The sequence below is a fragment of the Athene cunicularia genome (assembly GCF_003259725.1).
Source record: "Athene cunicularia isolate RWA chromosome 4 unlocalized genomic scaffold, athCun1 chr4_part1, whole genome shotgun sequence".
NCBI lineage: Eukaryota > Metazoa > Chordata > Aves > Strigiformes > Strigidae > Athene > Athene cunicularia.
The window spans coordinates 2369253-2396915 of NW_020799098.1; the positions used below are offsets into that span (position 1 = coordinate 2369253).

General features: G+C 51.3%; 1 protein-coding gene across 2 annotated transcripts; it reads left to right on the forward strand.

Annotated features, from left to right (window-relative positions):
• On the forward strand, positions 1 to 27650 carry LZTS3 (leucine zipper tumor suppressor family member 3). Of its 2 annotated transcripts, none has more exons than XM_026846637.1 (4): positions 1 to 390; positions 12862 to 13350; positions 15082 to 15843; positions 18769 to 27650. In XM_026846637.1, exons 2-4 carry the CDS (start codon positions 12901 to 12903, stop codon positions 19477 to 19479), a joined length of 1923 nt encoding a protein of 640 aa, XP_026702438.1. In that variant the 5' UTR covers positions 1 to 390; positions 12862 to 12900; the 3' UTR covers positions 19480 to 27650. The 2 variants fall into 2 exon arrangements, with proteins under 2 accessions (XP_026702438.1, XP_026702436.1); XM_026846635.1 differs by having other exon boundaries at positions 5 to 390; positions 15013 to 15843.
• The last annotated feature ends 13 nt before the right edge of the window (positions 27651 to 27663 follow it).

Sequence of the window (27663 nt, forward strand, 5' to 3'; positions counted from 1 at the left end):
CCATTTGAACAAAAACAAGTGATCAGACTCCAAAAATCCTTTATTTGAGCAAAACCAACTTGTCAGACCTCAAAATCCCCATTTAAGCAAAAAGAAGCCACCGGACCTTCAAATCCCAATTTGAGCAAACCCAAGCCACCAGACCCCAAGGTCCCCATTTGAGGACACGGGGCTCATCTCCGCCCTGATGGGCACAAAGAGTTAAGATCCCACAGGCCGGCAGTGTCCAATCACACTGAGCAAAGTGCAGCCCTTGGCCCCAGCCCAGCAGCAGGTTGATCTCTGCAGGTATTATTTTGTTTTATTTTCCGGGGTACCAAGCAGGGAGACGATGAACCTCGAGACCTGCAGAAGATGGGGAGCTGGAGGATGCACCCCTGGGCTGCCCAGGTAAATCCTGCTGGGTGCTGGCTTTTGGGGGGCTCTCTCCTTTCCTCTCCTTCCCCCTCTCACTGGGTGTCTTTGTTTGAGATCAGAAAGGGGCCAGGCAGGGGAACGAAACGTTTTTGGCGAATTATTGTGGGGCTGAGCTGGTGGGACTCACTGCAGGTGCTTTTTTGGGGTGGGACAGACCCACTGGGCTGTGTTTGTGCCCGGGGGTCGGAGCACAGATGGGGTGCATGGCGATGGGTTGCTCAGGGTGGGGAGAGCTGCAGTTTCCCTCCCCATAAACTCACCCTGGATCCATCTGGCATCCACCAGCACTGGGACCTTGCACCCCGATGGGTTTTGGGGCACCACTCTGGTTAGCAGCACTCACACTGGCGGTGGGGACAAGCCACCGTGGGGACAAACAACCATGAGGGCTTCCTCTGAGCGCCGTGTCCGGGGAGGAGCGAGCACTTTTCTGGCTGAGTCCGCGTCCTTGAAATTCCTCAGGGCAAGTTAATGATAAATCACGGCCGGGTTGGTGGCGTGGGTGGCGGGTTGGAGACGGTCGTGGGTCCCCTTGTTGTCCTTCCGCTGGGACAGAGGTTTGTGCAAGGCCTGGGGATGGCAGAGCCTGGCAGGGGTTGTGGGGACGGCTGCTTGGCACCTCTCTGGGGGTGATGGCTCACCCCAAAGGGCAGGATCAGGTCCCTCTCTCCAACGCACAGGCCGGGGCTGGGGTCTAAATTATGCAGAGGGGGAGGATTTGCTGGCAAAAGGGGTTCTCCTGTTCCCACCACGAGGCATTTGGGGCCAAGGAGTGGGTCTGTAGCAGGAGATCACACAGGAATCCCCAAAATATGGGATGTGGGGCCAGATGAGGATGCTCAGGGGGACACTGGCATTCCAGGCAAGAGACGTAGCTCCCCATGGGGGACTTTCAGGGGACAACAGCACCGAGCTCGCATGCTACAATGGGCCAGGAGCTCCCCCATCCCCCCCTGCTGCAATAATACCCATCAGGCAGCACCACAGGCTAAACTGGCAGCAGCTCATCTCCAGCCACCTCGCCCAGGAGGCAGCCCCTTAATAAGGGGAAACTGAGGCACGCAGGGCTGGGATGATTTCATGTGATCCAGCCTGCAGCATGGAGCATCCCAGACCCTCAGCCCCGCAGACAGCACCAAGGCTGCTCCGTCAAAACGCCCTTTCCCTATACTGAGGGAATTCAGGGAGTTTTCCTTGTGCCACCAAAGCTGGGGTGTTCCCACCAGTGGTTGTCACTGGGGCTTCACTGGGGACAATGACCAGCCCACAGCCAGTGCCGAGCATCTTCTGGGGAAAGTGGGCGCGGGTGAGACCATGTCTGAACCCTTCCTGATGGACAGACGGGATTTGGGTTGGCAGTCTGGGCTGAGCTTTAAACCATCCTGTCCCACTGGCATCTCTGCTCCTTGGAACGATGGGGACAGACATGCCATGTCATGGAGAATCCCTCCTATCTGCCCTCGGGTGCATCCTGGAGGGTGCCAGCCTGGATCCAGAGCCAGGGCTCTGAGAGCAGCCCAGGGAAAGGGGGGAAAATACCCCTGAGGATGAGGACTCTGCCAGCAACACAACCCCCTTGCCCCAGCCAGGGCAACGCTGGCGGACATCCCTGGGGTGGCTTGACAAACACTCCATCCTCCACGGCAGGATAATTCATGGTGGAAGGGACCTCAGGGGGTCTCCAGGTCAATTTTCTGCTCAAGGCAGGCTCAGTTGTAAGGCCAGGCCCTGCTTGGGTCATTCAGGGCTTGAAAATCTCCAAGGATGGAGACTGCAAAACCTTCCTGGGACCCCGTACAAATTGCAGAGCACCACGTTACACCACCCACCAAGCTTTCTCTGGGGCTTTGCTCACCTCGCTGCAGCCTTCAGAGTAATTCTGATTTTTCTCCTTCCTGGAGAAGCTCAAGACTGGTGCAGCCTGCCAGGTGCTTGTTTTTTTTATTCCACACTTTTGTCTGTTCTTTTGGATCCAGAAAATCCTGTGGATTAAAATTGGGAACACCCTGAGATGAGGAGCTGTGGTGGGATTGGGTTTGGGACAGGCAGAGCAGTTTGTTCTGGATGAGCAATAGGAATGCCCAGATTGATTTACTGATATTTTTGCTGTCAATAAGGGGTTTCCAGGGAGCTGTTAGGCTCTCTAAGCCTTGTGCCTGCAGAGGGATGCTTTGAGGCAGTGGCGTGGTCCACAAACATGGACCCAGCACAAACCTCTGGTGCTCTTCATCATCCTCACCATCATCGCTCCTCCTGGGGAGGAGTGCGGCCGCTGCAGCAAAGCGCAGTGAATGTAGACGGGGGGTGTTGTGTCACTGCGTGTGACAGAGGCACATACACAGGGGAGTGTCCATTCCAGGAGCACCCCCGGGGAGCAGAGAGGGAAGGAGGACGGGCATGAGGGAATGGAGCCAAGGCCACGTGTTCTGTGGCGGAGGTTTCGGCTGTGCTCTGCCATGATTTCCCTTCCTGGGGGACGGGGATGGGGAGGGGTGGCAGTGGAGCGTGTCCTGTAAACACGTCAACCAACCAAGGAGGAAAACTGATAGCAAACCGGGAGGATTAGCCAGGGAAGGTGGAGCAGACTGCACTATTCAGGCTTTGTCGGGGGAGAACAATGGGGCCTTTATTGAGGAAGGGAGGTGGCGGGTTGGCCGGCTGGTGGGGACAATTTGGTACACAGAGTGTCCCTTGGCCAGCTGGGGGGACAGAGCACTGGGATGTGAGATGGGACAGTTTGGTACCCAGTGTCCCTTAGCCAGCTGTGGGGGCAGGGAAATGGGACATGGGACATGGGATGGCACAGGTTGGTACTCTTGGCCACAGCTGGGGGCCTGGGCAAGCTGGGACATGGAGCTGGGACAAGGGATGGGGCAGTTTGGTACCCAACATATCCTCGGGTGGTAGGACTCATCCCGAGGTGCCTCTGCGAGCCCCAAATAAACCAACCACATCAGGTCAGGCTGATACAGCTCTCCCCGCCACTTGCACAGGGAGTCTCAACCCACGGCCACCTCTCCCAAATCCTTGGGCAACAGGAATCACAATGGGTGGTTTATAACAGTGCGTCGGGCTGGATCTGGGGACCCTGGGGACCCTTGCAGCTGAGAGCGAGGAGCATCCCATGCTGGGGACCAAGTGCTGCCACCCACTCCAGACCCCCACAGAGGGACCTCAGGGATGGAGAAAGCCATCATCCCACAGGCTTTCCCTCGGTAGCACAAGGAGGGCTCTCCCGAAGAGCCGCCTGGGTCTTTTCATCTCATCTCTTTTGTTTCAGGCTTATTATGTAAATAGCTGATGCGCCCCCGTAATGAGAAAGTAGTTTCCCAGAATACAAAAGGCTGTAATTATCTCATTAGCAGGCGGAAAGGAAAAGGAAATGTTTCTAAGCCACTTGCTTTTATTTCCCACAGCAGCCCAAGAAAGTGCAGCCCCCGAAATGGGGACCTGCCTGCCCCGAATCCTGCCACCCCCACCCGATGCTGTCACATTTGCAGGAGAGAAAAGCAAAGCATGATCTTCGTGTCTCAGAAATAGCCACGTACTGCGGGGGCTGATGGCTTTTAACTGGGCCCAGTTATTGTGAGGATGTTGTGGGTCCCTCTGTGGACCCCGGAGTGCTCTCAGCTGCTGGGACAGGAGGTGTCATTGGAAAGAGGGGGGTCATAGAGGGGCAGGATGGTCCCCTTCTTCCTGAATTGGGTGTTCCTTGGCAGGACTCCTGAGCTGGGATTGTAGCACAGAGCTTCAGGATGGATTTCCATGGTTGCATGCCTGCAAGAGGACAGGACAGGAAACAGCCTTAGGACACATGGAGGTTGCTCCCAGGAGAAGGCATCTAGGATGGCTTTGGTGTTGCTTTGCTTTCTGAATTCATGCCTTCCCTGCTACTAGCTAAATGCTCAATGCTCAGGGGCAGAGCTACAAAAGTCCCTGCAAAGCACCCCAGGCTGCAGTCAGGAGCCGGTCCTTGCTGAGGTCTCCAAAACCCCTTTCTGGTGGTTTTCTCCTGCCCAAGCTCTCCGTTCCTCTACCCTGACCATGGGTGTGTGGTCCCGGCTGAGTCCTCAGTGAACTGGCTGGAAGCTGCCAACGCAGCAGCAAACTGCTTGCAGCTTTGGGTTGACTTTCTGCCAGGTTTGTAAGCTGGATCAGGCCATGGAGAGAGCTGACGAGCAGCAGATCCGGATGGGATCCCTCCCACAGAAGGGACTCAATGGAAAGCTGGTTATGGGCCACAATTCCTGCAGTTGCCCAGGGGGTTTGTCTGACTCCAAAGGAAAAACCGCAGGGCTCTCTCAAACCACTGGGACTTGGGGAGAAAAAACAGCTTTCCACGTGTTTTTGCAAGGAAACCCAGCAGCAGACCTTAAGCACCATGTAGCTCCTAATCGGCACCTCCTTGTGAGCCCTGGTCAGAGGTTCAGGACAGCCGAGCAATACTGATGTATCCCACTGGAAAACAGCCCTAACAAATCAACCCTTCTTAATATTATAATTAGCATTAACAAAAGCAAGAATCTAATGTCCCGAGCAGGCCATCACCCTGCTCATCGCAGCCAGGAGCCTCTTTTAAAACCTTCTTAAAGCGTAACAATAGGACTCCTCCAGCCTGGATGTGTCTTACAGCACAGACCTGCAGTGACTCCGTCCAACAGCCCTACACCCCTCATGCTGCAAAAGGAGCCGAGGCTCAAAGTGCAGCTCAGCTGAGCCGTAGGAGATGCCAGGCAATGTCCTGCTAAAGTTTGGGGTCTGCCCTTGCACCGAGGGCTTGTCCCTCTCTTCATAGCCCAGTAGCAAACAGAAAACCTTAGCACAGAGGGGTGCAAGATGTGCAGACATGTAACAACCCCATGGCCAAAGAGGTGTCTGAAGGTAGCTACAAAAACTTGGCACTTCTTGACTCTCCAACTTTGCTTTTTGGCCCTGAATGGGGGGAAAAGCTCCCCATCACAAAGCTCCCATCTCCTTCGGTGGGGATAAACGGGAAAAGAGAGGTCTGTGCCCTAGGGAAGCAGTGGAGTTGTTTGTCTGACATCATTTGGCTTCTGGTTGTGGAAAAAGCTTGTGGTCAAAAAGCCCAAGATTTGTACATTTTCACAGACAGGTTCAAGTGCTTTCGTGCCATATTTCAGTGGTGGAGGAAAACCTGGCAGCCAGGATGTCAGAGTAGGGGAAAAGGAGTTGGAGGAGGTGCAGAAAAGAGCCACAAGAATTACTTGAGGGCTGGAAAAAATGCTTGTGAGAGACAGGAAAGGCTCATTCTGTTCCCCTCTTCAGACCGAGGCAACTTGAGAAGGGTGTAGGAGAAAAGGAGGTGCCGACACACTGGAGTCGGGTAGGAGGGGAGCGGTCGTGTCCCTGCCTCTTGAACTGACCCTGGCAGAGGTGCTCTCGGCCAGGTTTGGGTCCAGCATGGCCGTAAGGATTTGGCACGTGATGGCCCATGACACACAGGAGGCAGGGCAGGAGATGAACGGTCTTTTTGGAGGACGTGATGTACAAGGAGAGGCTGAGGGCTGTTTGCTCAGCCTGGAGAAGAGGGATGTGACCGCAAGTTACATCTGAAACTAATTGGTGGGAAGATAAAAACCTTCTGGGAGGTGCATGGTGGTACAAGTAAGGCAAGCAGTGCGTTTCGCAGGGCAAGGTGGGAGCACTGAGGAGTAAGGCGGGTCCATCTGACCTTCATGTCCACCCTCCCCAGCCCAGGCAGGGAGCAGGAGGTGGGCTCTCACCTCGCCATCGCTGCCAGAGCTGCCTCATGGGAACACAGGGTGTCCACACCAACCTGAGCAACAACCTCTGAGGTGCTGGTAGCTTTGCTAAGACCCAGACTCAAATACCTCCATGGACATATTGGCCAAAAGTGGTAGCAGGTCTTGGGTTTCCGTGGTGGCTTTTCTCCAGGGCTCGTTAATGCTTCAGTGGACACAGGTGGTTTTGCTCCTTACAGCGTCTGCTGTCTTCTCACTGCTAACCTTTACTGGCCTTCCCTTCCCTCTCCATATATTTTTCTGGAAGAAGCTGAAACGATCACAGCAAAAAGGTTTTTTTCCCTGTTTTATGCTGTTTCTAACCTGCTGCACCACCCCAGGACATGATGACTTTTTTCCTCCAGCTGGTGCTCTCGGCCAGGTTTGGGTCCAGCATGGCCGTAAGGATTTGGCACCACTGCCAACAAACCAGACAGCCACCAGAGCCCTGAACACGGTGCAGGTGTAGGTCCTACCTCCCCGCAAAATGCATGTTTTCATTGTGTCAGTAATTGCTTTCTCATTAAAACAGACGCAAACAAACCTGACTGTTGAAGGTCACGGGCACACCTGTTACTGAAATTGGTGGGGGGTGGAATTTTTGACCTTCAGATGCCTTTGCTGCCCGTCCTGCCAGGACCACATGCCTGGGATGGTGCGTGTGCCAAGGCACTGCCTTGTATTCGGGCTGTTTTCTGGAGCTCTCTCTACCCAAGACTAGTGACTGATTTTCTTCTCACATGGCACGGTGCCTAGGTATGTCTCCCAAAGGCCTTTGTTACTAGAGTGTTAACAGTTAACCTACTCAGGCAGAAACAGAGCCAGGCCTTCATAATCTAGGCTTAGTTAACCATTCAGCTGCTTATCTGAAAGCAATTTTTCTTCTCCCTAACTGGAAGGCATTCGCTAATTCATTTGGGTAAAGCAAGTGTGAAGGTGCAGTTGTTTTATGGATTATTATATTTACAATAGCATCTAGGGGTCCCTCGGAGCCACAGGCATGGTAGGAAACCTTGATAAGTGGTGGCCATGAAGAATTTACTCACCACAATTTGGGAAAAGGAAATTTCACCCCAGATTTTCTGCATCAGGCATAAAAATATTGTTGTCTTCAAGGCAGGGCTGCTGAGGGAAAGGCCAAAAGGCCACCATGGCTGGATGGGAAGGGGAGGTTGTGCAACATGGAGATGGTGGGGCCCTGCACCGTTGTGTGAAGTCCCAGTGTTCCCAGTTAGAGAGGAGGCTGGCTGTACCAATGAGACACGGCACCTTTCCTAGATAAGGTGCTGGCGTGGAGATGCCTACGAGGAAAGGTGCTTTGGATCGATCCAGGCAGACAAATAAACCCTTTTCATCTTTTATTACCACAGTAATGCTGGGAAATAGGGAATTGGTTCACTGTTTGATCTGGAAGGGTTCCATTCTCCTCCTTTGTGTCTCCAGAAAGTCCCTTCACTTGGGTTCCTGCTGTAAACACGGGGCTATGGGGAACTGGACCAAGGGCAGAGCTCAGCAAGGTCTGAGTGTCAGCTCTCAGAGGTGGTGGCTGCTGGGATGGATGGATGGATGGATGGATGGATGGATGGATGGATGGATGGATGGATGGATGGATGGATGGATGCCACTCAGGAGTGATTTGGGCAGAGCTGGTCCTCCTCGGGAGGTGGGATGGACTTGGTGTCTTCTTGACAGCCTGGTGAGGATGAAGAGTGAGGTGGTCCTGGTGCCTCTTTACCACTGTAGATGGGATGAAATATCTGGAAAAATAAAATATCTGGAAAGGGCAGTGGCTGGCAGGTTGCTTAAAACTCCTGCTTTGGTTTCCCACCTGTCTGGAGCCTCCCCATGCCACCACGAGCAGGGGAAGCCACTTTTGCCCCGCTGCCATGGTCTGGGGTCTCTTCCAAGTACAGCCATGCTTGGAGGCAACTCCTCTTTCCTTCTAAAGGACAGACTTGGGAATGAAATGCTGGTAAAGGTGAGCCATTCAGCTTCCCTCAGCCCCAGTATGTTCACAGACTGCCAGACTCAGCATCCTTGTTTCTCTCATTGGGAATCACCCATAAACCCAACTTTAGTTCGTGTTCCCATGGGAGGGAGGCAGTTATGAGATTTAAGGAGGAGAAATGTCCTGGTGAAGTTTTTAATCGTTCATTCCTCCAAAGCTGGAAGGAGGAAAAATGACCCTCCAGCTCTGCACCAGAGCGTGGCAGCATTATTCCTTACCTTGCTGTGCTCAAAACTTGATTTTGCCTGAGGAATGACCAAGGTAAAACTTGACTTGGAACTGGAGCTGGCTAGAAGATACAAAAGTGAGAGCTGTTTTCTCGAAAAAATGGCCCTTTTTGGCAAACAAAGATGTACTGTCAGGGATCTGTTGGCACTTCTGGAATCTCCTTAATAACATATTTGTAATGCTTGTCCGTATGCTCTGTTTATCAGATCCTGCCTTTACAGTAAACATAAGCTAATAACCATTTTTTTTCAGACTATTTTCTTGGATGATTCCCAATTAAAAAAAAAAAAAATAAAAGGAAAAAGGTCCATTTTCACAGTGGTGCAGCTTTGATCCCACATCCCAAGAAGGCAGCTAAAGCCCCCCTGGTTTTGGGTTGCTGGCACTGAACGGGAATTCCAGTTCAACATCCTGGTGGGCTTGGGTCATGGCCCTAAGCAGAAGCCTCCTTGATGTAGAAGCCACCGCCTGGGAGCCAGGGGGTCCCCAAGGGCAGGGAAAGGCTGCGATTTTCTGATGGTGAAGAGCACTGATGGGGATACCATGGGTCTGAGCAGGCACCTTCCTCTGAGGTGTCTTGGGGGACACTGCCCTGACTCTGCCCAGGCTGTGGCTGCTGCCCAACTAAGGACATTTGTCTTCCCTAGCTCATTCTGTTTGTTGTTGTCTTGGCTTTTTTTTTTTTTTTTTTTTTTTTTTTTTTTTTTTTAAAGGATCAAACTTTCCAGTGACCTCATCCTGCCCTCAGAAAGTCAATGTAAATGTGCAAATGTCACAGTGGAATTTACCCAGAGAGGAAAAAGTAACCTGGATTTCCCCTCCGCTGGCTGAGAGAGGCTGGGGAGCGCTGCACGGAGGTGATGTGGTCACTGCCTTTCCCCCATCTGGAGCTGAGACCTTCCAGCATCCCTCCCACAGTGGCTTGGTGTCCCATAAGAAAACAGACACAGCCTATAGAAATCCCGGTCACTGAAAGGCAGGTTATTCCTAAATTAACAGAACAAAAAGTCTTCCCTTGACTAATAAAATCAAAAGGCACCATGGGCTAAGTGTGGCTTCAGATGGGTGTTCTTCATCCCTCCTCATTGCTCCATAGTCCAACCAAGTCTCCAGGTGCCCAGCAGGCACCCAGATTAATCCCTGGGCATCGTGCACTCATGAACTGTCTATGGTGGTGTCCCCTGGAAAGTGCCTTCAGGGTGCAATGGAGTTGTGAGCCTTTGAGTCCTGCTTGGTGCGTTGGAGAGAGATGTGTCCAAATGTCGTGTGCCAGACGCGTGACCAGACCCAGACACTTCGCTCTGCTGGTGGAGGTTTTGTTACTCAGGACTGATAAACATGTACGTGTTTGGATTGTAGCGGGTCCCCACACTGCACTGTGTGATGCTTGTGTGATATTCGTTTGGTGCTCGGCCTTTAGATCTCAACCAGTGAGTGACATGCAAACACCTCTGTTGGGGGACAAAGGTCCAAGCTGCAGGAAGGCCATTAGCAGTGACTACAAAATGTTCACCCAATGCTCATCGCTTCATATCACTGGTGGTTCAGCAAGTCCCCTGGGGACCCACCTTGGGTGAGGTCTTGTACAAGGGCATGGAGAAGGTTACACCACCAAGCACATCCTCCTCTGCCTCACAGCCGCCTTGTCCCCTGTCCATGATGGGGCACATCTGGTGTGTCTCAGACCATGAAGGCTCCTTCACACCTCAACAGCAGTTCAGCTGGGATGGTGGCCTTCAGCAGACTACCTTCTTAAACCAGTTTTTCCCCCTGGGACAACCTCCATACCCTGCTCTGCCCCAGAGGCACTCTCTCATCTCACTGTAGGTATCACCTCTGTGTCCTCTCCCTCTAGGGCAGCAGTTTGCCACGTCTGTCCACCAGCCCCACAACACTTGGGGTGTATTTTGGACAGGGCATCTTTCTTTGAGAAGATCAGGATGCTGGAAAAAGGGACAAGGCTACAGGCAGTGTTCCTGGCAGAAGCCTCCAGAAATGTCATTTAATAAAAGCAAAGTCGAGCAGCACAGAGCCTGCTTTAACCTTCTTTTTTTTTTCATTAGTAGTGCAAACAGCAAGACCTTGTGAGACACCACATCAGAGCTGAGCTCTAGACCTAAGCTAGCCCTCCAGAGAAATAAACCCAGCTTTCCCGCTTTACTTGGGGAGGGGTGATTTAACAAGCTTACCCCAAGAAGAGGGAAAACCCCACTGAAATGGGGATTCTCTCCATCTCCTCTACCAGCTAGTCCCTCCTGAGCACTCCCATCACTGAACCTCTCTCCAAAGGGCATTACTTTTGTTATCCCTCTTTTACCCAGGGGAAACCTGCACCTCCCACTGCTCCTAAACCCTGCTTTAGTCCCCACAGTACCAGGATGGTTTATCCTGGGAAACTTGGAACTGGGGGCTTCTGGGACAAAAATAACAAGCGATAGGACAAGAGGGAATGGCCTCAAGCTGCCCAGGGCAGGGTCAGGCTGGCTCTGAGGAAGGATTTCTGTGCAGAAGGGGCTGTTGGGCGTTGGAATGGGCTGCCCAGGGCAGGGGGGAGTCCCCGGGATCCCTGGAGGGGTTGAAGAGTCGGGCTGAGCCAGCGCTGAGGGATCTGGGGGAGTTGGGAACGGTCAGGGGGAGGGTCATGGTTGGGCTGGAGGAGCTTCAGGGGCTTTTCCAACCCAGATGATTCTGTGGTATAAAAAAAGCATCCTTCCTGGCCCATGGGGACCAAGCCAATGCACTCAGGAGGGCTAGGTGGACACTGGTCAGCTGACTGTCCAGAACTGTCCACGTGTCACCATCCTGGCTCCTCCAGGCTTGGTTCAGCTGTGTCCAGTCTGAAGGTATCAGAGACATCTGTACAGACTGGCAGATAAGAGGCAGGACTCCAGGGAGAGCTGAGCCTTTCTGGAGAGGCACTGGGAGGACACAAAGATCCTCCCTGGGGGCCTGCACACTCAGGTGACTGAACAGAAATGTGAGAGTCTTTCCCCAAATACAGAGACCCCAGGATTCACTGAAATCAGCCAAATTTTGCAATGTATCTTCGCCCTTCCCTCAGATAACGACATCCTTATCTGGTACGGAGTCAAATCCTTCATTATTCAATGAGGCAATGGAAAAAAAATGTGTTGTGGGTGTTTTTATTTCCTTAAATAAGATTTACACCTTTGTGGGTATGATTGCATTTCAGAGGATTGAGTTATCACCTCAGCAGAGGGAATGGGAATTGTGGGGAATGCAGCCACTCTCTGCAAGACCTCCATCTTCTGCTCCAGCTCACTTCAACATGAAGTAGCTTCCCCAACACTCGGATTTTATGGGTACACCCATCAAGGAAAACCCATGGGTTTCTTTCACTAAAGAAATTCTGTTGAGAGAAATAAATCCATGGGTTGTTTTTTTCTTCCCCTAGTCCCAGTCTATGCTGGGGAATGACTGCAGAGGCTTTATCACCTTCGAGGCGGGTAGTGGGGCAGTGCAGACCAGATCCTTTACTGCTGCATCCAAGAGTGCAAAACCAGCTTGATTTTCAGCTGGGACTTTCAGAAGGGACTTTCAAAAGGCCTTTTAAGCAGTTATAAATTGTCCTTATGAAACCTGTCTTACCACCAGTAGCTCTGGACCTTGACTGCCTCAGATGATAAAAAATTCAGCACCAATGCAACCACCAGTATTTACAGAATTTCCCCAAAACACAGATGAGAATAGACCTGGGCACCTATGAAGACAGAGGTGAAATCACAGGACTGGGGTTTGTAATGGTGATGGAGCTGAGGAAGAGCATCCAGACATGTGAGGACTGTTCCCACCCATTTTTAAAACCATTACCTGCATCTTATCCACTTCCCATGGCCTAGTTTTGGCCAAACCTAGGTAAGAATAAAATGGAGTAGGGGAATCAAGGTTTAAAAGAAAATTTAGGATGACACATGATCAAAAGCATCTTTTTAAAAGCTCAAGTCCACGGGACAACACTCCCAAGGAAGAGATGGAAAAATGTGTTGCTTAAGCCCTGCTGAATCATCCCTAAGAGATGTGCTGGAGGGAGCAATAATGTATGAGCCTACAGATGGGCCAGGGCTGGAAACCTTCCACCCCACAGCAACACAAACTTGTCCAAACCTGGGAAAAAATGACAGAACTAATTCAAGCTTAGGAACCGCAAACGGTCACATCTAACTGATGTTGTGCCCACTAAAACTCTTTTGCATAGCAGTGATTTGGGGGACCGGTGCGTGTTGCTCCTCCAAGGGGGGCTGGGGGGTCACAGAGGGAAGGACTGTCCCATCGTCTGCTCCATACCATAGACTGAGACGTGACAGCCTCTGTCCTTGCATCACCCAGCCCAGATACTCGCTCATGTCTGCATGATGCCAACCTGCAAAGGGTGTGGTAGATAAAAGGCATCTCTTTAACAGTCCCTTACCTTTCCTCCTTCTCCAGTGCCACTGATTTGTGCCTCCACCTCACCTCTGCGCTGCCATGGCCACGCTAGAGACACTGCCCGTTCTTAGTGACCCGACCTACCCCAGCCTGGAGAACTTCCACGGTTTTGCTCCCCGGCCTTCCCAACCCATCTCTCAGAGCACCATGGGGAGTGTGGGCAGCGGAGTTGCCAATGACCAAGAGTTCGCCATGAAGAGCGTGGGGACCCGGACGCAGAGCAGTGGCCGACAGACGGAGGGGTCTCGCAACGGGTACTCCACGCGTGAGATCTCCAACCGCTACTCCGGCGAGGAGAAGACATACAAGTCGGAGAAGGTCTCCAATTCCCTCTACATCAACGGCGACCTGCGCAAGAGCGAGAAGGTGAAGATGGACATCTGTGGGAACGTGACCACCAACAACGAGAAGAACATGCCGCCTCCTCCCCAATACCGAGAGCCCAGTAACCCACCAAAGATACTGCCAATCTCCGGCAAACTAGACCAGGTGAGAATTCCCACCTCTGGAGCAGCTTGATGGCTGCGGCAGATTTCTAAAAACACAGACCAGGGAGCCTTGGGCAAGGGTGCAGCCCTGACAGTCTAATTCTTATGGTGTAGATGGCATGATTTTTATGCACAGGTAATGTAATTCTTATTACTTTCAGAGGATTAAGCAAAGGGGAATGTTAGTTCTTGAGGAACCCAAGAGCATGATCACAAGTCTTCCACAGCTAAGCTTCTGGCTCATTAAGATTGTATTTAAGTCACTGGCTATTCCAACCTACCTGAGATGCTCTGCCTACCTCCCTGATTGATGGGGAGGGAGCTGAGTCCACTCTTGTTTCAGTAGTTCCAGCATCTGGTCCCACTCTTATGTTTTGTACCATTTATAGACAATATCCAACAGCCCACTGCCACCAAAACGTGTCTGAAAGCAGCTATGAGCATCTGTTCAAAATCCCAGTGCTTCTTGTGAGGGACAAGTTGACAAGGCTTGAAAACTACCCCTGGGAGCATTATCATCCATCCAAGCCCAGTTCTTGTGGCTCATATTGGCTTCAGGAAGCAAACACCTCCCAGGCCTGGAGGAGCAGAGTCCCACAGCCAGCAGTGTTTTATATATCCTGCTGCTCTGCTCCAGCAACGTCTGTAATTTGTGTCCTGGGGATGCTACCTTGTGCAGTAGCATTTCTGCAGCATTTGGTGGCCTTCTCTCCGGGGTTGTTAATCCACCAGCCCCTGTAGTCCATCTCAGTCCCATATGCCAGGAACCAGGTTTTGGTCTCCAACCTTGCATGCTCACCAGGGCTCGTTCTGTTTCTCCTGGAAGGCATTTTCAAAACATCTTTGATAATACAAAGCGGCTTCCTCTGGGTTAATTTTCACCTGAAGCCCAAGCTGCAGTAGGGAAGATTCAGTCCCATTTGGAGGAAGATTTTGTTTCTCTAGGTCCATTCACAGGGCAAGGAATGTGCAAGGTTTTAAAATCCTTTCTAAATCCCTTACAGCTGTGGTCCATTCTCCCCACAGCATTGCTTGTGCCCACAGAAAACACAAACATTCAAATGAAGAGCAGCTTCAGCATGTTCCTTGCCTAGTGTTGCTGCACTTGGGCCACCAATGGCTGGAGTCACAGCTCCTACCTACTCCTGTCCAACCATAAGCAGGACATGATGTCCACACAGGGGAGAGATGAGTGCTGGCAGGAGGGAAACGTGATGCTCCAGGGGCAAATCAGCTGCTAATCCGAGGGTTCAGTTTAGTTTTCAGAAAATGGGCAATGCACCCTCAATGCTAGAGGTCCTTCACAATATAATCTGCCAAAATCAGAGTTGTTTTGATCAAGTCTGGTAGGCAGGGGGCAGCCCTCCTTCCTGCAAAGAGCACTAAGAGGACCCAAGGAGTATTCTAGGGAAAAATCACACAGATTTGGGGTGAGTCAAGATTTATTTTTCAGTTGAGACAAAGGAAAGTGTTGCCCTGTGAGAGGCCACAGGTCCCTCATGTTAAATCCCAAATGGTCCAAGGTGTAATAAGGCTGAGAACTATGGAGCTAGCCCAAGACATCTTAGTTCCGTCAACCCCACCGTGCGCTGATGTGTCTCTTTTGTGTGCTGTTACCAAGCTTCCTGCTGTGTTTGATGCGTGGTCCTTTTTCCTTTTGCAGAGCAATGAGCCCTTAGTTAGACCCTCAGCCTTTAAACCAGTAGTTCCTAAAAACTTCCATTCCATGCAGAACCTCTGCCCGCCGCAGAGCAACGGAGTAACAGAGAATAGAAAGAGCTTGAACCATGCCAACAGCAATAGCCCGTCCGCACCCAAAAGTGGACTCGACAAGAGCAGCCTTAACAGGACTACAAACCAAGTGGGGGGCCTTTCGGATTCAGGCCGTAACTCGTTAACGAGCCTGCCCACTTATGGGACAGGCTACAGCCAGCACGTGGGTCCGATGAGCGCCTCCACGAGCCACATCAACCGCATCGGTACAACCTACGTGGACAAGAACATCGTGGGATACAACGGGATATCTACCTCAGACAGCGGGCGGTCTTCGAGCAAGAGCACCTCTTCGTTCAACAGACTGAACCATCTCAACGAAACGATGCCTTTCCACTCGCCTTCAACAGACGACATCATCCAAGACTTGGAAGACCGGCTGTGGGAGAAGGAGCAGGAGGTTCTCCAGATGCGCAGGAACTTGGACAAAAGCGAGGCAGCCATCTTCCAAGTGTTCGAGGAGAAGCAGAAGATCTGGGAGAGGGAAATGGAGGACCTGAGGCAAAACTATGCCAACAAACTGCAACAGGTCTCTAAAAAAGCACAGCGGGCTCAGCAGGCCTTGCAGCTCCAAATCTTCAAGCTCCAGCAAGAGAAAAAAAAACTCCAAGATGATATGGGACAACTCCTCCAGCAGCGAGAGGAGCTGGAGAAGAAATTTGTGGCTTTCAAGAAGGAACAGGCTGAGTTTCTCCCAAAGATTGAAGAGACCAAGTGGGAGGTAAGAGCCTTGTTGTCACTGACCTTGAGTGAGGTTTGCACTAAGGGCTCTGATAGCCAAAAACACCTCCCATTCGCCATCGGTGGGCCCCACAGACAATGGCTATGGGTTGGTGGCCTCCAGGTAACACTTCAGTCACTTCTTCATTTGTCCGAGTCCTAAGCCCGCAGTTTTGAATTAGACTAAAATGTTTTGTGCACACCTCCTGTGCTGGTTAATAATTTGGCTTCCCAGGCAGGTGACTCTAGTGTGTGACATCTGAATCCGGTTTCAGTGAATACAGGTCTTTCCATACAGGTATTCGTGCCTCCCCAAAAGAGGTTTAAGTCTGTTTTAATTAAATTCTTCTAACATCTGCGTTTGGGCAAACCTTGAAACCGCTTTTCAAATATTTGATTTTCTTTTTTATTTAAGATATAAAGCCAGTGAGCCAAGAATGATACCGACAGCCAAGTCTACCTCATGCTTTCCACTGTAACACACAGTTTTCAGTTGCTAATAAGTTTATCTCTCTTAAAAGGCTGAAAGGCAAATTCCTCTTTCTAGTTCTCCTTTTGAGCCTTACGTATTTTTTTTCTACTGTTTCTATTTTTAGACCATTTTATCAAAGTCTGTTTGTATAGCCAGTACTAACATTTTTTTTTTCAGCTTGATCATGTGAAGAATTTTAATCCTTTCATGGACTGGCTAGAAACTTTAAATTTATTAAGAGTGCAGAGGCAACATGTAGCTCTAGAATCAAGAAGACCCTATTCTGCTAATCCTGATGGAAAGTCAATGAAGCTGGGATTAATCAGGCTCTGAAATGTGCTATTTGCAGATGTTCAGCAGAGCTTATTAGAGGCTTGCTGTAAAATCCCCGCAAGTTATATCCCAGAACACGGAGGCTGCATTGTCCCACATGATGCCTCCTTTGGCCAGCTGCTCTGCCCAGGTCTTTAGTTTCTTCCAACAAGTTTGGTCTGGAAAGTTCCCTCATTTTGCACCAGTAAAACTGCAGATGGGCTTTTGATTATTCGCTTCACTGCTACAGCTCTGTCTGCAACAGCTAAGCCAGTGATATTGATGTAAAGACAGGGATTCGGCATGTGGATCAAGACACTTAAAATTTGTAGGTACCTACTCTTGTTGACTTGTTGACTTCCTCTCCAGGCTCCATGGACTGTATTTCCTAGATCTCCATGGCACCCAAGTAGAGGCCTATATTTAAGTATTTTAATCTGCAAATTGATTCCTATCCAAGCTGTTGTTCATCATGTATTTCTCTGCCTTTTGGGAAGAGCTAGCCCACAGAGAGCACTTTCAGTAAATTGTGCAGTTTTTTAGCTAAGCAGTAACTACACCACTCTAACTACAGCTAAACCAGCGTGACACAACTCTGCTCCTGCTGCAGACAAGTGCCGGTGGGGATGTGAGTACTCACAGAGTTAGGTCTGCAGGGGGAACCACCACAGTTGTCAGCTCCAGGGAAAGCTGCTATCAGTAGGAAGTGACTGGGTACATCTCCCAGCCCTTCAGCCATTGAGAACAGTTGAGCACTGGGGTGTCCCAATAGCTGAGCTGCAGGGTCTGGCTCAACATTATGCACCAGGCAAGTCCTCTATAGCAGAGAAAGATGGAGGTTGCAAGGAAGGCAGTGAAGAGGAGCATCTGCATTGACCTAACTAGAGCAGAGCAGCAAGGGACCTTGCAAGCACCATAGGAGGGAGAAAAGGCCAAAGCATTTCATGTGTGACAAGAGACAGGAGATTCAGGAGGATGGGACACCCTGTTCTGGAGGTGGCTACCAAATCTATTTTTAATTATGCCTGTCCTTTCTGATCACTCATGGTTCCTTGGTGCCTCTTCCTAGCCCAGTCTCCTGCCAGCACAGGTAGGGATGTTTGTCTCTGCAATCATTCACAGGAGACAGATCAGATCTGCCAGTGCAGAACCCTGAAAACTATGGAGTTCACAGGAAAATTAGGGTTTGGTCATTTTTACGGTTAGCTTTCAATATCCACATTTATTCATGCAACTATCACTTTTGGGGGACTACACAGGTGCAGAGGAGTGTCATATCGAATGGTGACACCTACGTAATGCAAATACACACTGCAGCAAGGGTATTTCCACTAGAATTGTGTACCCTTCCACACGGGTGAGACATGAGCTAATCAGGATGAAACTCCTGAAACTCCAGTGCCCAAGGACAGTGCATGGTAGTCCCATTTCAGCAAGGGTGGGTTGCAGCTCTCTCCCTGATCTTTGCCAGAGGGGCTGTCACGCTTCATGCCCTGCCCCAAAAGAATTAAAATAGCTACCAGTCCCTGGAATGTCCCCAGTGAAGTGAACCCTAAAATTTAGTCAACTGGGTTCTTCAAAAGTTTTGGGGAATCAAAGCATCATAGGACAAGTAAGTAGTATATACTATCTCTGCTCTCTCGGGGAGAGCCCGGGTGGTCTCTGTGTCTGAGATGTTTCTGTCTCGGGCTTGTTCAAGGTCCAGATCCCATTGAGGTCAGTGGGAAGACTCCTGCTGAGAGCAGAGGGTTTGGGGTCAAGCGCCGCGGGCTTGTGGTTAGGTGAGTAAGATGAATGCAGGGAGGGAAGAATCGGTGTCCGCTCACCACTGGTGAGGACCACAGCACTTAGCTTTGCTGTTTGGTCAACTCCAACTGGGAAAAGCATCAGGTCCCTGAGAACCAGGAAGAAATACCAAATCTCCCCCAAAAATGTGGGGATAACCTCTAGGTCTTTGGCACGGTCTGGGTCCTGGTGAAGGCTGAAGCTCAGCCCTGAAGCATCGTTGCTGGCTGTCCCCTCCATTACCTGAGCCTCCTGCCAACCTGAGGCCATGGAGATGTTTCATGGGCAGCGTGGGGGACAAGCAGCCGTGGTGGCTCCTTGCTGCTTCCTCCTGCCTCATGGATGTTCTGCTCACAGGTGTGCCAGAAGGCAGGTGAGATCTCCCTGCTCAAGCAGCAGCTGAAGGACTCCCAGGCTGATGTCTCCCAGAAGCTGAACGAGATCGTGGGACTGCGGACACAGCTCAAAGAAGGTAAGAACTTCCTACGGGAGAAGGAGGAGCAGATCCTTACCCTGAAGGACTCCTACAGCTCCAAGAGCGTCAACCTGGAGATCTGTGAGAGTGAGCTGCAGCGGAAGATGAGTGAAGTCCAGGTGCTGAGGGAAAAACTGAACCACTGTGAGCTCGAGGTCTCTGGCCTGAAGCGGACACTTGCCAGTATGGGACCTCCAGGACCTTTTGGTGGGGACCTTGGTGAGAAGCTGCGGGATCCGCTGGCCTGTGAGAGTGATGAAGCCAAGATGCAGCGGCAGAGCGAGGACAGCGTCAACACACTGCGGAAGGAAGTGGAGCGGCTCCAGACGGAGCTGAAGCTGGAGCGGCAGCAGCGGGAGCAGCAGGTGATGGACTTCGAGGAGGAGCGGCGCACATGGCAAGAAGAGAAGGAGAAAGTCATCAAGTACCAGAAGCAGCTGCAACTGAACTATGTGGAGATGTACCAGAAAAACCAGCTCCTGGAGCACAAGGTGAATGAGATGAACACAAAGGCCACCAGCCCCCCACACACTGAAGAGAAAAAACCATGGACTCCCTCCAGACTTGAGCGAATAGAGTCCACTGAGATCTGAGGTGGGACCAAGACAATACAACGTCATTTTTTTTATTGCTGTGCATGTACTACCTACTCAAGCCAGTGATCTTCCGAAGGATAATACGCTACCATAGGAGCGGTGTGAGTCTACTCGCATCAAGCTCCATCACCCTTACTCTATACTTCTGTGCTCTGTAGGTAAAATAACTGTGGATGTGCGTTGTTTTTCTATCAATAATGCAACATCTCTTTTGGTTTTTTTCCTAGTACAGCTGGTGAGGGTCAATTGGCTCTTTTGTAATCTGCCGTGACTGTTACTTTGCTAGAGGCTGCCATCCCCTCTCCTACAATTCACCCCTCTTTGGTTGGTTGTTTTGGAGGGTTATATTTGGTTTCTTTGGTTTTCCAAGCATTTATGCGCAGCAAAACAGTTCAAAGTGGCAGGTTTTTTTTTTTCAGGGCATTTTTAGCCACATTGGCTAACAGAGCAAAGCTCTCGGGATCATGAGCAAACTCACTGTTCTGCATCAAGTATCCTGTCTAGACAGTGGTCTTAGTGAAGTCAGTGGGAGGTTGGCCACTGATTTCAGTGAAACCAGACATATCTCTACCAGATGACTCCCTCTTGCCAGCCCATAGCTACCATGGTTGCAAGAGGTTAGGACATCCTTAAGGAGCAGGATAAGCCTGTCCTGGTAACATAAGTCAGCAAGGAATTATTGCCCAGCAGAAGCCTCTCTGGGGGCTCAGCAGAGCTTAACATATGCTGCGTTTTCATTTTGTTGTGGTTTCTTTCTGCAGTTCCACACCTCTCCTGGGTTGTGACCAACCCTAGGAGCAGAAACACCCTCCCACCCTTGCCTTGGTCCCCCTATTCTTACCACATACACAAGCTGGTTACAGCAAGACAAAAACCCTTGGAAATCCAAGATAGTTTCCCTTCCCAAGAGCCCTCTTACTTCCCAAAGTCAATGGAATCAAGGTTTGGGGAAGCCTCCAAACCTGGCAGGATGTTTATGCAAACTGAAGCTTTAGCAGTTTGCCTCAAGAGTGGGCAAGTGTGCTATCCCATTCTCAAATGAGTGATGCTTCAGTGCACTCTCTCGGTCCAGGGTCTACTTTAAAAATGGCATCTGAGCCTCACTCAGGAGTTGCAGTGAGCGCATATCAGCATTACCGCTAGATTGCAACGGGGTGAGCATTAGCCTTCCGTGCAGCCGTTTCAAACAGCATCCATAGCAATCCCACGTGGCATCACATATTCCAGGGACAGAGATAACGCAGGCCTAGCTTAAGAAAATATTCTGCTACTAACTCTGAGCATGAAAACAGTCATAAGAAGGAAAAATGCTTAAGATCACGCAAGTGCTTATGCCCTGGCAGAATAATAACCAAATCCTATATGCACAGTCACCAATAACGGTGCAGGCATCAAAAACCAGCATTCAGCTTTGAAAGGTGGGCAAGGTGGGTCTGGCTCTCCCTTTCACGGACATTTTTTTACCGTGACCCACAGCAAAGAGTGAAAAATGCTGCAAAGTGGAGTTTGCACTGATTAGGCAGTGGCCAAAGGACCAATGCAAGTGGGAATTTGGGGGGTTTGCCCTGGGGAGCAGCTAGAAGAACAAAGCCAGAATTACCACTAGGACGTCTTGGGATCTCTGTGTGAGGTGACTTCAGGGAGAGTTTGGCGAGATCACGTTTCATCTGCATACCAAGAGAGAACCTCAGGGCGTTGAGGGGCTGAAGACCTTCCAAACAAAAGCTCTGAAGCTACTCATTTTCCATGTTACTTCCCCTGAAAGCTCCTCCCTCCCCATCACCAGGTCTGACATTTAGTTGGCATGAAGCACCGTTGTGGTGAGCTCCAGACTGAGCAAAGAAGCTGAGCAGGAGAGAGGAGACTTCAGTTAGTCCCACCAACCTCTAGCCAAGGTCAACAGACAGCATTACTGGGCAGGAACTGTCAGTGGCTGGAAGCGATCCCTGGAGCTGTAGAAAATGGAGATGTGCGATGAGACCGGGGCATTTCAAGATCCCAGTTGATGGTACATGTCTCTTCCCACCGCTTCTGCCTGTGCCTTTGGAACTGGAGGAAGACACAACCCATCAGGCTGGAAAACACCAGGACAGCTCAGGCTAAGCCCCCTTCCCAGCACCAGCCATAAAAAGGGGAACTAGGTCAGATCTATTCCCTGAAGGGTGTGGACACGCCTCCCACTGTGAATCCTGCAGATGCTCCAGAGCTCTTGGACGTCAGCCCGTGCACCCCAGCACGGAAGGAGTGCAGCTGCCTGCCGGTGCCACCTAGCAGTAGACTTTGCCATGCCAAGGAAGACACCCACATGCACTGCGCAAACTTATTCTTGGCCAGGCAAATCCTAGAGCTTCCTCCATTGCATACACTGGGCCTTCAAAGTGGAGTCAAACATCCCACAGTGTCAGGGTTGGAGATCTGGTGTCTTGTGTCAACTCAGCTTTCTATGCCTCTCTTTCCACATCAGATAACCCATGCTGTCTTCCTTCCCACAGCAGCTGGGAAGCATCTGTGCTTGTGAAGGGCTTAGGAGTCTTTAGGCAAAAGGGCAATTTCTTTAAAGAGGCTTAGTCTCAGATGGTTGTATGGTGTTTCTGAGACCACCACATGAAAAGCACACCCAAGAGCAAGTGCCCTCACTAGAAGATGGGTCCAATAACCTGGAGGCTCATTTCCACTTTTGATCCTCCTGGTGCCACTGACATTGAGGTTGGTTCCCCATCAACCATCGCAGAAACCAATGTTTCAGTTGGTGGCTCAAGAACACCCAGAGTGATTGAGTTTCAAGGATCTGCTGTTGAGGAGGTGTACACCACAGTTCCCCACTGCATTAACACTCAAGAGGAATGGACGCTGGCATCACCCTGTGGGACATCTTCTCACCAGAGCTCCTTGTTAATCCACAGGCAGGAGAAGCAGGGGCTTGTCTGGATTCCCCACACACCTGGATCCAGTCAGCCAAGCCCTCCAGCATGCCAGGTTTGCTCCATCATCTTTTTTTCCTAGATCTTTTTTGCAGTGGTGCCAGGAATGAGTGTGTCCTGATGGACCCGGTGAAACCTGGAAGCATATGAATTTGTCTGACTGTTGGAGGGTGCTGGACTACCCAGGGAGTCAATGGCCTCACAGTGCATCCAGCAGGGGCTGCAGAGCTCCTTGGGATGGACCAGGAGCAGCAATTTTTCACCTTGGAGGAGTAAAGGTATGCTCCCTTCACCTTCTTCACTGCATCACTTTGATCTAGAGTTTTGATCCAGATACGAGCAACCTCGACCGTGTTCATTCCTTGGATTACACAGAGCCTTGCACACACCTATTAAGACGCTGTGCTGTTGCTGCTGGTGGTTTCTCTCTCTTGGGGTTCACCCAGCATCCCCCGAGCACTCAGTTGTCCTGCAGAAACCACCCTGCTATGCTACAGTGATATAAAACACAGATGTTTTTGGCAAGTGCACCAGCCAAACTGCCACGAAAGAGGCACTGGTCCGGCACTGGATGCACTGCTCCCCATCACATCCTCTCCCACGTGCTAGCACTGTGTGGCCACACGGTGGTAACCAGTCTCTCTTGGAGGTGACTGACCTTTGCTCAGCAGAGGTGGAGTTAAATGATGGTGGGACACATGGGTTCCTGTTGTTTGTGCTCAGATCTGGCCCAGGTGGGAGCTCACCCAGCTCTTCCCAGATCTTAACACTTTTACCCACCGACTGGATAAAATCCCCCATCACAAGCTAGGTCTGCATTGAGGTCCTTGGGGTCTTAGCCTTGGATTAAGATATGCAAGGGGTGCCAGCCTGGCATTTTGATGACATATCCTGGAAATGGCCAACGAGGCTGACATCTTGTTTCTTGGAGGCTCAGGCAAGGCCGATAAAATGTTTCTGTCCTATGAAACTCAACACAGAGTTTGGGCTTGACTCAGCTGCTTCCTCCACCTTTGCTCAGCCATCTCTGGAGCTGATGGGATTCAGTGTGACATACTGGCTCATGTGTAATTCTCCAAGTGCTGCCCTCAAAATCTCGCACATAGTTAGTGTCTCTCCTGAAACAAGAAGTCACCTCTAGTTTGCCATTGGCCAACACCAAAACCTATGGTCATGAGGCTCTCAGGTCAGTTGCCCACACATGGGGTCCAGAGACATTAGAGATGCTCTGGGATACCGGATACATGGGGCTGGCCAATATCATCCAAGACATATGGGAGAGCCAGGCCAGTGTTGGGAAGACCTGGAACACCTCTACTGGCACTTCACCCATGTGCGAGCAACTGAGCCATGCTCCAGGCATGTCCACATGGCATGAGGATTTGGGCTAAGCAGGCTATCCTGGTGCCAGGGTGGGCCTAAGCAGCCCTTCTTACCCCTTGCCGTGAGTGGGGTTGCTTTGCTCCACCGTCATACTGAAGTTGGTTGCTGTCACTGTAAGATACCGACCCGGCTGGGCTAGTTCCCTGCACGCAGGCAGCACTCCTGTCTCACCCTGAGGATGAAAGCCACAACCATTGCACGCTGTTGTGCTTCACACAGTCCCACTTAGCTTCTGCCACTGTCTCGTGGCAGCCGGCTGCACCGTTCCTGCTGTCACTGGCATCATGCCGGAGGGAGATCACCTCCGGAATTCCACACTCAAAATAGGAATCGAATTGTTGCTCTTATGCTGCTACGTTATACGGAGACAAGTGTACTTGGATGTAAACAACAGCCCAGCTCTGTACATACAATGATTAAATGAAGAGACAAGAAAGCTCTGTGGCTTCTATATTGGTGAGCGGGATGAACAGTAGCAGCTGATGCTGTGTTTGAGGGCTTAGTGCTATACAGAAGGTGCTCGGCACCCCCTGAGCTTTTGCTGGCTGCAGTGAAAATGGGGGGGCTCAGCACCTCCCAGGAAAGCAATCCGCTTGGGATCCCAACAGAGCAGTCTGGTGTCACTGTCCTCTTTCAATGCTTGCTGTCACACTGAGCCAGGATTTGCAACCGTCCCCTGGTTAAGGCTGAAGTCCCCTCTGCCCATCCTTGTGTCCCCCAAAAAATCCTTGCAGACAGCAGCTCTCAGAGGTGACCCCCTTGAGCCCTGCTGCCCATGAGCTCTGCCCATGGAAAGGACCAACTCACCCCACTCCTGCCCCTCACAGTGGCACTTTATAGCTTGCTCAAGACAGCGAGCTCATGAGCAACATGACCAAAGATCTCCGGAGGGCGTTGGACTGCATGCTTGGAGCTGCTTCCCGTCCTTCCTGGGGAAGATGAGGCTGGAAAATGGGAATAAAAGCTGTCAGGGGACAGGAGAGGGCTTGGATTTCCCTGTGTTCCAACAGGGAACATTTGCAGGTCCATGAGAGGCATTTCCTGTGCTAGATAGGATAAGGTAGAAAGGAGTTCCTGTGTGAGCAGATTGTCCCCAGTTGGTTACACCAGTATCTTCCATGGCCATGCCAATTAGCTCCACACATTGCCCAGAGCGAGTGCGGGCCAGGGGGCTGTTCCCAGGAGGCAGGATGGATGCAATTCCCCTTTTTTCTTGGGGAGAAGAGAGGATACATGCCAAGCAATTACACAGGTCTTCAGGGTGACGGGTCTCCTCCAGTTTAGCAGCAGATATTGCTACAGGGTCCAGTCAAGGGCTTGTTCTGGCTCAGTGTGAACTGGCCAGGACAACGTGTATCCTGAGGGCTGGTGGTCCTGCTGGCTGCCGCCTTGGTGTCCTCTCCCGAGCTCATGCCAGGGCATCCTCAGCACCCTCCTTACCAGGGAACCATCTTCCAAGGTGAAGGCACTGTGGTTTTTGCTTCTCCTGCTTGGGGTGCTGAAGGCATCTCTGCCCACCTTAGCTCCATGAAGGCTCCTGAACGTGGTCCCAGCCTTGGCAAGTGGAGTGTGGGCCAGTGGGAGACCCATGCTCCTCTGGCCACAGTGCTCCCGGGGATGGGTGCTTGGGTGGCTCTGGGCATCAGGCACACGCCTCTTCACTATGCCTCTGCTCCCCAGCTGTGCTGAGCCTTCTCCACTCCACTCCACTCCTAAGACCATGAAAAACTGCTGATGTGCAGTGACAGCCTTCACTTTGTCCTGGATGGGAGCAGGTCCAACTTGCCATTATTTTAACCCAGCCCTTCAGCCCAAGCCTTGAAAGCCACTTTATAGAGTTACTTTTCATCGAGACCCCTTGCTAAAGATCTGCTCGTCATGTTGCCTGTGCCCTGCCACCCCTCTGTCCCAGCTCTCCAGCCTCTCCTGCCTCCCTTTAGATCATCGCCATTCCCACTGGCCTGGGAACAGCCAGTGCCTCTCCCAGATATGTCTGAACAAGCCAGAGCTGAAGCCCAAAGGCCCCACTGACAGTGGTGTGTCCTGATCCTGCCCTCAGAGCAGCTTTCTAGACTACTGATCCTCATCTCTCCACCATTCCCATGTCAGCTAGATTGCCCCTGCTTTACCTCCAAGAGCAATCTTGTTTCTTTCTGAAGGACATCCCCGTGGCTTTCAATCACTTGAGATCATTCCATGGCGCTTTCGCAACACATCACAACAGCCAGCTCTGGGGCTTCCCTGGTCCTTCCACCCTCTGGAAAGACAGGGGTGTAAGGGGTGTATGAGTATCCCTGGTCTGTAGGGGCACACAGCACCCATGCCACCTGGTTCCCAGTGTATCAAGGGGTTGGAATCACATCCAGCTCTTTGCAGATGTTGGCTTCCCAATAGGATGTTCCATGCTGGCAGTGTAACTGCTGGCAATGCCAGAAATGAGCTTCTGCATTTTCAGGGTAAGCTTCCTCCCTGGTTCTCCCCGTGAAGGGGATCGTATCAGGTCTGGAGCCTGGGACAAGCTCTGACATGCAGGGTTGTGTTTTCACAGCCCTTTTACAGATCTGTTTTCTCAGGCAGAAAGTCTTTTCTTTCTGTCACAAAGCAATAGATTTTTCTAGAGAGATTTAAATGGGACTATTCCCAACTCTGATACCTGCAGGCAAGCCAATGTTCCCTTGAATACCTTCATAGCTCCAACCCTGGGCTCTCCTCCTTTGGAAAGGGATGTGAGGTCCAGTCTGGCTCCAAATAATCACCAATGGTTTAAGCTTGGCAGTCCCCATTAGTCCGGAGAGCCCAAAGCTGCCCATATCCAGCAGACCAACAGTCTGGGTCCCCAGGAGGTGTGGCCCAGCCCTGTCTGGTGCCCATCCCACAGCTGTTACTGAGTCCCTGCAGGAGGTCTTCTCCATTAGCTCACCCGTGTGGGAACCACTGGGTCCCCCGGGGTGTCTGAGCTCACAAAGTCATGTTTGGTGTCAGCCAGACATCAGTGGGAGACCACGGTGCTGGCTCTGCCATTCCTAAGAGCCAGGCTGTCCGAGGAGCCCTCTCCAAGGAGAAGGTCCCCTTTTCCCACGGGTGGCATGTGGGTTCCCTTCCAGCGGCTGAAGGGAGCAAAACGTGCGCAGGCAGAGCTCCACCACCGGTGCAAAAGTGTTCTACCACCGGTGCATAAAAAAAAATGCTGCACAACCGGCCAATGTGTCTATGCAGTCCCTTTCCACACAGCGGTGTCCCCGCAGAGCCCAGCCCAGGGCTGGAGCTCCTCCAAGGTGTCTTCGTTTGCACTCACTCGGACCTGTTAAACGCTGTGAGCTGAGAGGAATCCCTCTTGGTCTTTGCCTTGCACCGGGCAGTATGCTTGCGAGGGTTTCCTCATCCTAAATCGATGCACGTTGCTTAGTCGCCTGTCTTCTGCGTCTGTTCTCCAGCAGATCAATAGGTGTCCCCCCAAAACCCAGCTCCCCCCATGGGAGAACGTCAGGTTGGGCCAGCCGGCACCCCTGAGCAAGCCTGCTGTCTGATTTCACCAGCAATAAAAGCCCCACGGAGGAGCGGCCAGAGCTCTTCGCTGCCGCTCCACTGCCGGGTGAGCTGCAGGCTGTGTCTGTGTGTAGGACCTCTGCATTAGACCCTTGGTCCAACGTTTTGGACCTACCCGACTGTAAATTCAATCCCAGCCTTGTGCTTTCTTTCCCTTTGTTCGTTTCTTGACGCCTCGGTCTCTCTCTGCTCTTACTGTGAATTCAAACCAGAAGTGTTCTGAACTCGACTCCGTTACTGTTTTGTTTCTGCGTTGACTGTTGCTGGTTCTCCGAACTGCGTTTAATGAGACTTTGCAAAAAAAAAAAAAAAAAAAAAATAATAAAAAAAT

Excerpts from the sequence above, each read along its gene's own strand:
- LZTS3 (XM_026846635.1), top strand. The coding sequence starts at position 12,901 with ATGGCCACGCTAGAGACACTGCCCGTTCTTAGTGACCCGACCTACCCC. Across the intron at positions 13,351-15,012 it reads TCTCCGGCAAACTAGACCAG|AGCAATGAGCCCTTAGTTAG; the intron begins GTGAGAATTCCC and ends TTCCTTTTGCAG. Across the intron at positions 15,844-18,768 it reads TTGAAGAGACCAAGTGGGAG|GTGTGCCAGAAGGCAGGTGA; the intron begins GTAAGAGCCTTG and ends TTCTGCTCACAG.